This window comes from Zonotrichia albicollis, chromosome 3 (genome assembly GCF_047830755.1).
Source record: "Zonotrichia albicollis isolate bZonAlb1 chromosome 3, bZonAlb1.hap1, whole genome shotgun sequence".
Taxonomy (NCBI): Eukaryota; Metazoa; Chordata; class Aves; order Passeriformes; family Passerellidae; genus Zonotrichia; species Zonotrichia albicollis.
In genome coordinates, this window is record NC_133821.1 from 111,213,452 (window position 1) to 111,227,463 (window position 14,012).

A 14,012-nucleotide genomic window follows, 5' to 3' on the forward strand; every position below is an offset into this window, starting at 1 on the left:
ATAACAGAGAAGAGTATATGACTTGCAGGCAAGGCAGAACCAAGAAGCTGTATTCATTACATCTGACCTGCTTTACTGTTTTTTCATCTGAATCCTGTTTTGCCCTTTTACCGATCAGAGCATTCCAAACTTTGTTTATCAGTGTCTCTTTCTGCCTTAGCCCTCCCAAAGGCTGGAGGCTCCAGCGGCGAGCTCTGCCAGTTGCTGCTGCCAAAGGTTCGAGAGGCTTCGTCCCTGCCTCCAAAGGGACACTGCCGCAGTAGTGACAGTGCCTCTTGTCAGGTGCCACAGTTCACAGCCTGGTGCATATCCTGCCTTGTGTATTACATGAAAATTATGGCCATTGTGTTTTTGTGCCAGGTCGTGAACCGCAGTATCTGAAAGACCAGTACTCTCTGACTTCTTGTGCTACTACTGAAAAAGCAGAAACCCAAGACAGAGAGTGAAAGGATAGGTTGAAGTCTATAACCTCCTAAACCACCACAATTAAATTAGGATAACACCATCTGCTAAAGGCTTTAGGCAGGAGTTAGAAAGTTTAATCTGTAGCTTGCCACCTACACAAAGAGGGGAGGCATAAATGAACTCCAGTCACATTACTGCTACTTTTCAGGAGAAGCTTGCAAGGCTTTTACTGCGTGTTCTACCATTGCATTAAAAAACATTATTTAAATATTTTTTGTCTTCACCAAAAATTTCAACTGCTTGGATTTTCTTAAATGACCATTTTTTGATGCATATTCTACTCCAGTTTAGCATTAGGTACTTGTAAAGAATTGGGTACTTGGTTTTAGGATAATTCAATTTTTAATTAAAATTGGAGAGTGTAACTGTTTGGTGTAATTCCTTTTAATGTAAGACATCATTTAGGTTGTAAAATGCTGTCACAATGATTTAACTATTTCACAAATAATTCCCTGCCAGTTGCTCCGTATAAGAGCTCTGTAATTGTTATAACAATTAGTTTAGTGAGTAATCCTCTACAGAGATGGCACTTCACAAATAAATTCTGTATAGACCTTTATAGTTAACAACTACAAATGTACAGCAATATTCCACTACTCTTTTATTATATTGTTTACTTTTTCATTCTGTTTGTCCTAAAAAGTGTTTCATTTAGTAAATTAAGTTTTTCTTCAATAACAATAATAGTTTCTGCTGAACAAGTAAAACTAAGCGTATCATGATGAAATGTGTATTACTGGAGGAAAGCATATATGGAGGGTTCAAACCTCTAGAATTCTGATAAAGAGCTTGATTGAAGAGATGTTACTTTAGGGGACATGAATTCTCATACTTCATTAAAAGACATAAATGTGCTCATATCGTGGAGAAACTCAAGGAACTGCCACCCTAGTGTGAAATAAACCCTCTATAGCAATGACAAAGTAAAATGAAGCCATGTCACAATGTATACAGAGAAAATAATTGTGAATTTTGAAAAAGCACTTCATACTTGTTCTGCAGATGGAGATATCAAGTTTTTCAGCTGTTAAGTCCAAGGTCCTTCCTCATTTTTAGTGACATAGGTATTGTAGATCGTTGGTATTAATATTCATTAAGCTCAGCATGCTAAGGATTTCTTGCCCTATTTTTTTCCAGCCTAGACTAATTTAAATATTCAAATGTAAGAAATCAATTGCTCAAATAATTCATTGTGACTGATTTGCAGATGTAAGAGACATAGGTCTGAGTCTCATCATCACAGTGTTTGACTTCACATGGCTTGTGATTACAATGTCTTTACCAACACTAATTTACAAAGTCTTACTAATGTGCACCAGTTTTTCATTTATATCATCTGAGTGTACACATTTGGTGTCTCTTAGAAAATATTATGGTGACATACCAAAGAAAACTTCCCTTGGTGTGTGGGTCTTAAAATTATCATGGAATGAATAATAAAATCATAGAATGGTTTGGGTTTGAAGGGACCTTAAGGATAATGTTGTTTCAACCCACCTGCCGTGGATGAAGACACCTTTCACTGGACCAGGTTGTTGCTCGGAGCTCCATGCAGCCTGACCTTGAATGCTGCCATCGGTAGGGCAATCACAACTTCTCTGGGCAACCTGTCCCATTGCTTCACTCCCTGCACAGTAAAGAGTTTCTTTCTAATATCTAATCTAAACTTGCTCTCTTTCTGTTTGAAGCTATTTCCCCTCCCTCTGTCATTACATGCTCTTGTAAAAAGTCCCTCTCCATCTTTCCTGTATTTTTCCTTCAGATACTGAAAGGCTGCAATTAGTTCATCCTTAAACGTTCTCTTTTCTATGTTGAACAATATCAATTCTTATATCATTTCCTCATAGGAGACCTGCTCCATCCCTCTAATGATCTTGGTGGCCTCCTCTGGGCTCACTCCAACAGGTCCATGTCCTTCCTGTGCAGGGGACCCCAGAGCTGGATGCGGCCCTGCAGGTGGGGTCTCATGAGAGCAGGGCAGGGGGGAAGATCACCTCCCTCACCCTGCTGACCACTCTGCGTTTGATGTAGCCCAGGATACAGTTGCCTTTCTGGGCTGTGAGTGCACAAGGCTCATGTCCAGCCTCTCCTCTACCCCCAGGTCCTTCCCATCAATCTGCTCTCAACCTGCTCATCCCCCAGCCTGGATTGATGCCAGGGATTGTCCTGACCCAGGTGCAGAACCAGAACCTTGCACCAGGTCTTGTTAAACTGCGTGAGATTCCCCAGGGACACTTCTGGAGCTTGTCCTTGTCCCTGTGGATGCCATTGTGTCCTTCAGGTGTGTCAACAGCACCACTCAGCTCGGTGTCATCTGCAGACTGGCTGGGGGTGCACTCAATTCCTTTGCCTCTGTCCTTAATGAAGGTGTTAGATAACACTGGTCCCAATAGAGACTCCTGAGGGACACCAGTTGTCGCTCATGTCCATCAGGATTCTGAGCCATTGGCCACTACCCTCTGGATGTGACTTTCCAACCACTTCCTAATCCATCTTATTATTTATTAGGCATCTCAGAGGCAATAAGGCACAGATTGTACCATTGTGGTGGAGGTTTTGTGGTGTCTGGACAGAGCATCTGGGCAGCTCTTTAGCACATGCTGAGTGCTTCTGCACTAGCATGGGAGCAGGAGTGTTCTTTAGAAGCAGATTTACCAGTTGTCTGCATTTATGGGTCTTCTTTCCACATCACTGAGTGGGTTCAAAGTACATAAATTTTAGTTAGAAACTAAAGCAAAAGATGCAATCACAACTGTTTGTGAGATTTCACTTCCAGAGGTTCAAACTAGGGCCAGTCTGAAATGAAAAATACCTGTAGAAGCTGTGTTGTGAATATCAGGTCCTCAGTGTCAGCTGTTTCCCCCTGCAGTTCATCCCTGTTGGTGTGCACTGTGTGCTAATATTGATACGGCACCTGAATGCCTGTATGAATGATGCCCTGATGCCCCCAAACTGGCCCTGCTGTCAATCTTGCTCATGTGCCATGTTCCTGAGGAGTGTGACGTGCTCCTGCATGACCACCTTCATTTTGGGCTGATTGAGGCATCTGGTCTCTTGCTGAGCATGAGGAAGATGCTCAGTTCCCAGCCCTGGGAACTCAGAAGTGATTCTGAGTGTTCCTGTACTGCACTCAATTTTTTATTCCACTGGAAACAGGAGGCTTTGAACCTTTCTACTGCATATGGACAGAAGATGCACCAAATAAATTGCCGTCCTTTAATCTTCTATTTCAATCATTCCTATACTTACTGATAGCAGTATTCCTAATGTGGGACAGAATGAACTGACAAAAGCATTTTCTTGATTTTCTGCAAAATTTTAACAATTCTTTCACTGGAGAAATCACCTTAGCTGTATCTCAAGTGGCATTCATTCCCTCAGAGGAGATTTATGATTTTCATAAGAGCATGATTTTGAAAGTTTGCAGGGAAAGGAGCACATTTTGAATTCAACTATGATGACTAATGTGGGGATGATACTAGAGTTATTGCTGTTTTGTCAAATCAATGTTTTAATTAGACTATAATTCTTTAGAAAGTCCCATATTTAAACCCATCACATTCTTTTAACTGTCCGTATCTCCTAAAACTTTTGTAGTCCAGATATGCTACGAAAAAGAAAAAAAAATTCTGCATGTAGCACAAGACTGGTTTTAATTTATAGCAGCTTATTGTGCTTCCTCTATTACTTCTGAATTATAAATCATTTTCCGTGACAGAATAAGAATAAGTAAATCATGCAAAACTTTCCATTGTAATATTTCAAATGGTAAAATGGTAATTTCATTGTCTTGCACCATGGGAACTATAGAGTTGGAGGATCTAAGACAAAAGACAAAAGTCCTGTAATATTGATGTGCATCTATTTAATTCCAGATGTGCTATATCACTGCATGTTTCATGTTGCATGTCTATAAAGTAATAGAAAATTAATTTCTACTGAAAATAAGTGAAAAATAAAACTCCTTCTACACTGTAACGTTCACACTCACCTCACAACAACACTGGTAAGACTCTTATTCCTCCTGGCATTGCAGTTTCCCAAACTAGCTGTCAGTGTACTCTGATGCTGCTCCTTCCCCGTCTGTGGCAGATGTTCACTACAAAAGTGGCTGAAGCCTTCTAAGAAATCATTTTGTCCCAAGCCAGGGAAGCTCTAAACCCTTACACAAATTTGGAGCAGCCACACAGTTTAAATTGCCAGCCCACCTGAAGGGAAGGTACTATTGAGCATGGGGCAGTAGTGGGGTTTTTTGAAGAGCTGTGACCATGTTCAGCAAGTAGACTATTAAACCACAAGGTTTTCCATTCATTTCTAGTTTTTAAGCTGTACATATTTCATGCTGCAGGTCTAGTAAAATAAAGGGTACTTAGAGTGGTGTAAGCTAGCTAAATTGGTTTGAGCCTGTGTTTTGAAAACATTTCTTGTTGTCTCAAAACTCCAAATTTCAAATAAGAAAGGCACCATTTGTGATTTGAAAGAGTGAAAAAAATGCATGTTCTCCTAAAAAAAACCAACAAAAAATCTGTTCTTGGATTTTTGTCTAAAATAATATATACTTGTCCAATTAGGACCCAAGAAAAATGCAGCTGTCTTTTCTGCGTGAATTCTTGGGCTCAAATACTATATTTGCCAAAGTTAGTTGAGCTTCAGTCATTAGCTTGTGCAGGACAAATTTTCCAAATCTTTACAAGTAGTATTTTGTCTCCATCCATCTTTCTATGGAGGCTTACTAGAAAAACAGCACAAATTGAATTGTCTAAAGAAAGTCATTCTATGAGTTCTCATTTTAAACCTATGTCTGGTTTCTGTTGGGTCTTCTGCTCAGCACATCTATATCACTTTTCTCTTGCTGCTCAAGCAATTAATTACATCTCAGAACACCCCAGGGAGGGAGGTATTCCTGTCTCATTCTACCAGTGAGGAAGCCACACTACAAAATATTGAGCAATTGTCCAAGGTCACTGAGAAAACAAGGATTAGAGCTAATAATCCAAATTCCTGTGCAGTGTGCTCTCTCCACACATAGGCAGTGAAAGAGATTTTTTTTCTCAGAAAAGATAACTGCTTTATTCTGAATCAAAATCAACTTCTGTTTCTAAAACACCAAAAGGTAAATGAAAAATCAAATTGAACCATTATACTACTTAATGATTATATACATCTTAACTATCTAATCAGAATAGCTCTTTCTAATTTTTCCTGGCCACCTTTCCAAAATAATTGACCAGAAATTCATAAAACTGTGCCCAGTAATTGTGGGCAATATTCAGATGTTAAATAAGTTACTGGGAAGAAAGAGTGATCGGGTCTTGATTGGTACCAGGACTAAGCAATGACTATAAATAAAAAATAAAAAGGAAATAATATATTTCTATGTAAATCACATGCCATTCATGCATATTTTTATTTTTAACTCATCCATTATTGTGACCTGCCCTTTAACTATTGCATTTTTTTCGTCTTTGCATATTTGAAAGACTTTTATTCAGTTCTGGAAAATTCCATTATAAGGTTGCAGAATGCTAAATGAAGAGTTAAAAATACGTGATTTTCTCAAATCTTTACTTAAAGACATTTAGCATGTGATGATAATCACCACATGGAAAGACTACTGAATTTTTCTGTGCTTTCAATAATGCATAGGTAAAATAGTAAGAAAAAAAAACTTCATATATACACATATCTGTACTACAAATGTTACTGTATTGATCCCATATTCAGAGAAATTTCTCAAGTTAAAAATTAAATTATCTCTTACATTATGAGTCTCATGTAAAAAAAAAAAAAACTAAAATTCTGTATTTAAACAGAGCTATGGGATCTCCTAGCAGTTGATCAAAAAATAATCTTTAAAGACACCCTCAAGTAATGTATCAGTAATGTTTGTAATAAATACTGGGATCATTTCTATAACTCCATGAACACAGTAAAGTAAATAAGAGTCCATCTGAACCGTAAAAAGCAGTGCAAAAACACTAACCAGCAAATTCAATCAGGCATAAACCAAGGGTGCTGATTGCCTGTGATAATAAGAATTAATTTTATATCCTAAAGGTGAGCTTCAAATACCAATTCACAGGAGCATATAGCAGTTTGGAAGACATATGCAGTGTAATTAAAAGGGCTGTGCCCTTGTCTTCACATTTCTTAGCAAAGTAGCTATGACACTATCACATCCAAAGCAATTCTTCAGCCCAAGCACTCTCAGATTCCTCACCCATAAACTCTCTTCAGTTTCCATCATGCTACTTATGTAACTTATATTTTTAGTTTCTGAAAGCAAAGCATTAAATATTTCACCTTAAATAAGAATGGCAAAGTTGCCAATAACACCAAATTCCTGAAAAAACTGAACCGTCTGCCCTTAGTTACTAAGCTGCTTGTGTGGATTTCTTTTTAACCATAGTCTGACCCCTGATAGCACTGGAGACAGTCAGAAGTGAAAAGGACAGGGAATGAGTGTGGTCTGCTAGAGCAGAAAGACTGGATGAAAGTCTGGATGTCACCAAGGGAAAAGGAAGGTCAGGCTCCACAGGTTTTTTCCTCCCAGGAATGAGAAAAAAGGAAAAGGAATCAGCATTAGAACACAACAACCCTGCAACTTTTTTCAGCTCTCGGGCAGAATCTCAGTTCTCCCAATTACCTTTTTCTTTCCAAAGCTACATCTATTACCTGCTCTTCACCTGAAATGTCTCTCAGTTTCCATTTCATTGACATGTCACTTTCTTAGGATGAAATACATGTCACTTTCTAAAGATGAAATATATCCAGGCTCTCTTTCCTTCCTCTTTCGGCACAGTCTTTCAGAGAAAGACCAGGCTCACTCACTTTTCTCCTGTTCTCACAGTGAAGCTCAGCCTGGTAATCAAACTTTCAACCTTTCTGCTACCCAAGGAGCTACCTAAATCTCTGTGTGACTGCTGAGGTAGTCGATAGGACTCTAGCCTTTTAAGATTGTTTCCAAAGATAGAGATTTCCATTCTCAGGAGCTCCCTTCTTCCCTTGGTGCTGAATGAAAAAGATTACCTTGGAGTTCTGGAAGGAAGACTTGAAAGAGCAGCTTTCTCGTCAGCAAAGCTGTAATGACTAGCATGCAGGTATATTGTTGTTCACTAAAAACCCCTCTAGGAGGAAACCACTAGCAATCCCATTTCTGTTTTGGTGTGGCTGCATCTAGCAATGTACTAGCACAGTGTGGTTCGGAGACTCTTGATAGTGCTGCTCCCTATCATCTTGTTTTCTCCACAGTAAATATATAATCCTTTACTGCTGCATGTGTGGCAGACACCAGAGTTTTCCAGTCAAAGAACTTCCACATCTGATCTGTGAATCTATGGATTCACCTGTTAACACAGTAGGGTCTATCATGTAATATCAATAGGAGCTGTTAGCTGTCAAGTATCACTTCTTATTTCAGTGATGGTGTTAAAGCTTGAAATCAAGGAAATAGGTCTAGCATGTTAATGAAAAAAAGAGCATAATAGGCTTGTACCACAAATTATGATACATTTTTTGTTCCACATCAGAAGCTGGTACAGTCACAGGAGCAATTTGCTTTAAGAATAGTCAAGGAAAAGCAGTTTCCTCCAGTTGTTAATATAAAGTTATTTTTTACTGCATGAATACTACCAAAAGGACTGTACATTTCACCTTTAGATGAAGGTACTTCAATCTGGACAATGGTAAGGGGACTAAAAAGGAACCAGAAATTGGCTTGTCTTTGTGTTGTACATTTACTGAATATTTTTACTACTTCAGTCATTTTCATTTACATAAATGAAGCTTTTCTTTTTCATATAATCATTCTTGTCCCCAAGGCCTCTCTGCAAATGTAGTAGCACTTCAGCAAACGGTAACTGAAGCTGGAAAAAATTTACAGCAAAATGCCATTTTTAAAGGGTCTAATGATACATACTGCAGAGGCAAGATTTTTGAAGTCACTATACAGAAACTTATTCCCTGTAGGAATGAGAGACCTGAGGATTTAGAACCATATCATATTGGCTGCCACTTCTTCAACCCTCTAGGCAGTAGCTTTCCACAGCTAACTTTGGTTTCATGTGACCATAAAACCCCTGATTTTCAAAAAGGGAACATCCTGAAGAACTCAAAGAGAAAGAAAATAAATGGAGTGCACCAAAAAATCACAGTAGGAGTATTTCTTGTTCCATGGCAAGATCAACTGCTATCAGATCCTTTCCAGAGATGCCCACTCCATTCATGCTAGCCTGAACTCACTTTAGCTCTACAACTGCTGCTCCCCTCATACCTCAAGGCAATGACATAATGAAGAGTAGTTGCAGAGAAGACATCTTGCAGAGAAGAAATAACTTTCAGAATTTTAACAAGGTTTTTATGTTTTCTATTTTCATTTCTCATAGCCACATGTTTTTGCAAAAGGAATATTTGATACCTGATTTAACCATTTAGGTTTTTTTGCCTTATGACAGCTATTTATGTTCTTAGTGGCCAGTGGTCAGCAGTCATTAGCAAAAGACAGGCACCAGCAATGCTGCACTCTGGCATGATATGATACACTGTGGCTTGCGCATTTCCATTTTAGTCATTCTAAATGTGATCAGTTGAAGTCAGTGGAAGACAAAACCAGAAATCATTTGGTGACTCACTGGCTGATTTAGGAGATAATTCAAGTTTTGGGTTCAACTGCTGGACCAGGACTGTAGGGAGTTTACTAATTGTGATTTTGCGAGGGTTAAATTCCAGAAATATCATGTCAGGTAGGAATAAGAAGATTTGTAGAAGTGTTCTAAAGATACTGCAAAGTAAAATCTCCTGTAGCTTCACTTCTACACATTTTTCTTCCATTATTTTCTTTCTTTTGGTCTCAAATGGAAGTTAAAAATCAAACATATCTTTCTTATCTTTTCATGATTCAACTCCTCATCTTGTTACCATACCAACTGAATTTGAACTGCATTAAATGCTGTTCAAATTTCAGCTTTAACTTAAATACTAGAGACTCAAAGCATCAAATAAATTCTGAACTGGCAGACTGATGTAGTGATTTTTCCAGAGCTGACTGTACCGCCAACACAGTAGTTATTCATTCTCTGCTGAAAGTGAAGGAGTAAGTTTTTTTTTTTCTTCCTAAAATAGACAGGTTTCCTGTGTAAAGAAGTAGGTTAGTTTTCTGTAAGTTTTTTTGTGGGAGGATAAAGAAGCGGATAACACCATCCTCATTTCGTTTTCTAAAGCTTTCAGCCAGAGCCCTCAAGAATTTTGATGGCCATTAGCAGTGGCATCCCTTTGTTCTTTCAATTTTAGATATTTACAAAACTTGTTTTTCTCTTCTGTTTTTAGCACAAGAAGAATGGGCCACGACCCGTTCCAGCCTAAAGGCACCACCTCCAAGGTCAGCCAGAGGGGGATACAGGGAACACCCCTATGGTAGATATTGAAGGTCCTCCTCATCTGTGACCTCATCTCAAAGACAATTAATAGCCTGTGGTCTCCACATAAACAGCAACAAGACAAGTAATAGTCCATTTCTTTTCTATCCTAGGAATTACTGCTCATTATTATCCTATGTACTACTTGTATTTCCGATAACATTGGCGTGACATTGGCATTAGTTTTATTTTATAACACGGACTTAAAAAAAACAGAGACAAAAAACCTTTGGCAAACATTGTCTATAAACTATTCAAAGATGATGTTCTGTTGGTTGTATTCATTGCTGTGTGTAACTAAAAAGCATGACACTGTTACAGCTCTTGAGTCTCTCTACATACTAGTTAAGGCTGAGTTTCTGTTTAGGGTTGCTGAAAGACTGTAATATGATTTTTTTTTTTTAGCCAGACAATAATCAAGCTGTAGATAAGATGTTTTAACCTGTCTTTTTTAATATATGTTAGTTTAGATTAAGATGCTCGATATTAAGTTTGTAAATTTAATTTTAAATGCTGTTTTAATGGGGTTGAAAACAAGCAGCTACTGTATGTATGTAGCTAACTGAAGTTGTTCAGTGTTTTAACCTGTATTTGTTAAAAAAAGTCACTTAAAGTTCCATGTGTAAGCTTCTCTAAATAGGAAACCATAATTTTGTCAAATATGTTTGCCATAATTTGTCAATAAAGCTGAAACCTTTTGTAACAAACTAAATTTGGAATTACTTGTTTTCTAGCTTTAAATGCCTGCTTTATTTCTTTTTCAAGAGATGCCTAAAATGTTTTTATATAAAAATTACAAAAATGAACCCAAGCCTGTTTTAAGATTTTTTGTGTAAGACTTTAAAAGTTGTATTAATAACTTCTGGTTGTTAAATAATATAAAAGTTAACAAACTAAACTGTTACATGAATCATGGTTAGTATCCACTAATGTATAACATGTTAATGGAAAAAAATGCTTTAGAACAATAAATGGATTTTAAACTATCCTTTAAGCTTGATCTTGCTAAACACAAACTCTGATTGACTTGTTTGTATTAGCATGTCTCTCGTGAGAATGTAATGGAGTTTAAAGAGGTAAGAATACCACTTACCACTGTTAGACTGTCTAAATGCTAGTTCTTCAACCTTTGAGTTTCCCCGCACATTAAATATCCCATTCAACATGTAAGCATTGCATAGATTCACCTATTTGTTTTCACTCAGAAGAGTGCGTTGACTGCATTTTTCGTAGTATATAACAATTTGTCTTGATAAACAAATCATCAGTGTCACTGCCCAGCTGTTGGTACTCAACTTCAAAAACTTTATTTGTAATTTTCAGTGCTAAATATCACCGCCCTTGAAGGCAGTTTAGAGGGCTGATATTTCTTTTGAGACTATCAGACTTGATGGCTGATGATTGTTAAGGAAATATGTCGCAGGACTCAAAGGATGACTAAACGTTAAACAGGTAACACTAATAGTAACTCTGTAATTTTGAGTATGCAACAGTAATGTAAAATATTCTCAGTTATTAAGTTACTGATAGTTAAAAAAGTAAACCTCTACCAAAAGATAACAAATAGGTATATAGGCTATTAAAACAACTAATTAACATTAACTAGTGACAACAAAATTATTCTACAATATATAACCCTCAAGGTAATAAACAGAACTAAAATTAACAATAATAGTAATGCAACTCTTGCTAACAACAAATATATAACCTAAATTTTGATGAAGAAAAAAAAAAAAAAAGAACAGAAGACTTGATGGTAGGGATGCCAAAACTGTTAATCCTTTCAGTACAGTCTTTTTGTTTACAGTGGCTTTTTGTCAATGTGATTGGTTTACTTTTTTGATGCGACTAAAGTACAGGCCGATTGCTGTTCAGTTTGTGAACAAAATCTCTTGCAGCTGGAGTTGCATGCTAGCTCTGTTTGAATAGTTTATGATGAGTATGTTTTGTCCTTTGAAGTGTTAAAGTGAATTTAGTAGGCTACATGATGGTTACATTGAGTTTATTCTGTCTCACTATTTCAGGGACTCACAGGCACTGGAGAGCTAAGCAGCAGATCTGCTGGGAGGTGGTCAGGTAAGCTCTGCTGCATCTCAGGGGGTTTTCCTGTTTCCTGTTTTATCTCTGCATTTGTTTTTTACTAACACACAAAAATGTATTCAGCTACAGTTATTAAAAAAAAATGTCTTTCCAGCAATTTTTCTCTGTGTATCAGCATAGTGATCATGGTATAATGGCAATCAAAACATTTACATGTGTGTTATGATACTCTTCATTCCAATAAAAAAAAGTCCTGTCATGTCTAGCCTTTTAGTGGTAAATATTAAGATGGTGTACTTTTTAACTGCTTTTGCTAAAAACAGGAGCTTCTGTTTATTAAAAGCATGCCTACATTTTGGCTTGTCACATAGCAAAGAAAAATGCAATGCTGCATTGTCTTTGCTTCTGAAAATACTTTACATTTCTTCCTATGAAAATTGTATCTGTATAGAGACAGGAAGTTTGTTATTTATTCTTATGCTTGGTTTTTCTTTTTTATTCTTTAGAATGGCAGGGACATTTAGGTATTATTATGCAATGGCATGAATGGAGGCATTACTTACATTTCTCTGTTATATACCCTTAAACATAAAGGTTCTTGAATAGACTTCAGTTTATATTTGAGATTTTTGACTGAAGACAAATGTCATTGCTGGAAACAAAAAAAAATTCAGCTGAGTTAAAACTTTGTCCATGGACTCAGAAGTGTGAATCTAATCACAATACAAAAAGTACAAATTCTTGTCATCATTCTTAACAACATAAGATCACACAAATACACAATCCTAGACACATTTATTACTCTGGCATCTTTTCCCATGACTGTGGTCTGGATGATGTAACATTTTCCAGGTTTGGTGGTATTCAACAGTCACTTACAAACCACAAGTTCTATTGTATAACAAGATATAAAGGGTTTAATTTTCCTCTCCAAAGAGTTGCCTCAAGATCTTTATAAATTGTTTTTATTGATGTGCTACAACCACCCTGCAGACCAAAGTGATATAGTACGGCATTAAGGTTTGTCTCCATATTACAGTCTCATCAGTGTGAGTGTACCACTGTAGGAAAATCTTCCATCTACCCCCCTTGCATGTAATTACACTTATTTGCTTTGGTCAGTATATATCTCTACAGAAAAGAAAATACTTTCCATTGCTATAAATAGTTTTATGCTGGTATAACTGTGATTATAGATAATTATGTATTATAGATTATACTATATAACTATTCCAGGAAATTCTTCTATGCCTTGCTGAAATGATTAATAACACAAAGCTGTGAGCAGGTCTTACCTGATGTAAGTGAGATCCAGGGCAAAGTAGATAGAATTAATTTCTCAGTTGTGCATCACATTTTATGTGAGGGTAACTACTGTGAACTCCTTGAGGATGGACTTCAATAAATAAAGCTTTATAGCAGAGCAGTGTCCTTTAATATTCCTGTCTCCAAGGCTGCTTTGTAGCCATTACTTGTCTAAATTTAAAAAATGGCAGAAAATGTCAGTAAAATGATGCATTGTGAAATACTCTTACATAAGAATTATTTTGAAAAAGTGGGTTAAGTCAGTGCAAGCAAGCAACTGTTTATGCAAACATTTTTTCTATTGATTTTCAGGAAAACAGTGTGAAAAATTACCCAAGACTGCATGTGCTATTCAGTGCTAACTAAAAGTATATTTCACAACTGTTTCTAAAAAAGTCTTGCAGTTAATCAGAAAAACTTGCCTTAAGAAAAACATAAAATTTATTAATTTTTTGGAGAGTAACAAGAGAGTCTGAGTATTCTAATTACAGCTGTCTTCAGGTCTTCCATGAAAAGCTGTGACACATTCCACACATCCACCATCAGGTCAACCACAATTCTGAGGTCCTGAAAACTTATGTGCACCACGAGAAAAATATAATTTCACTCATGCTACAGATCACTCCAAGACACTTGTCACCAACCAAACATTTTGTCTGGCTTAACTCCCCTACCAATTAGTTTAGTTTTGTTCGTAATACAAAGAAGAAAGCAATGTAAAATACCAAAATAAATAATTGAAAAACACCAGGAAAGGGAAGTTAAAAATGCAAAACTTTTGTTCAAATA

At 36.9% G+C, this 14,012-nt stretch overlaps 1 protein-coding gene across 29 annotated transcripts in view; it reads left to right on the forward strand.

Annotated features, from left to right (window-relative positions):
• The window catches only part of KHDRBS2 (KH RNA binding domain containing, signal transduction associated 2), a 339,259-nt gene that overhangs the window by 297,848 nt on the left and 27,399 nt on the right, over nt 1-14,012 (forward strand). For 25 of the 29 annotated variants that reach the window (XM_074538473.1, XM_074538475.1, XM_074538468.1 and 22 more), the window contains exons 9-10: nt 9,790-9,963; nt 11,903-11,954. In XM_074538473.1, coding sequence (XP_074394574.1) covers nt 9,790-9,887 — 98 coding nt within the window. In that variant the 3' untranslated portion in view covers nt 9,888-9,963; nt 11,903-11,954. The remainder of the gene's footprint in view (nt 1-9,789; nt 9,964-11,902; nt 11,955-14,012) is intronic. The other 4 variants (XM_074538494.1, XM_074538495.1, XM_074538496.1 and 1 more) reach the window with 1 other exon arrangement.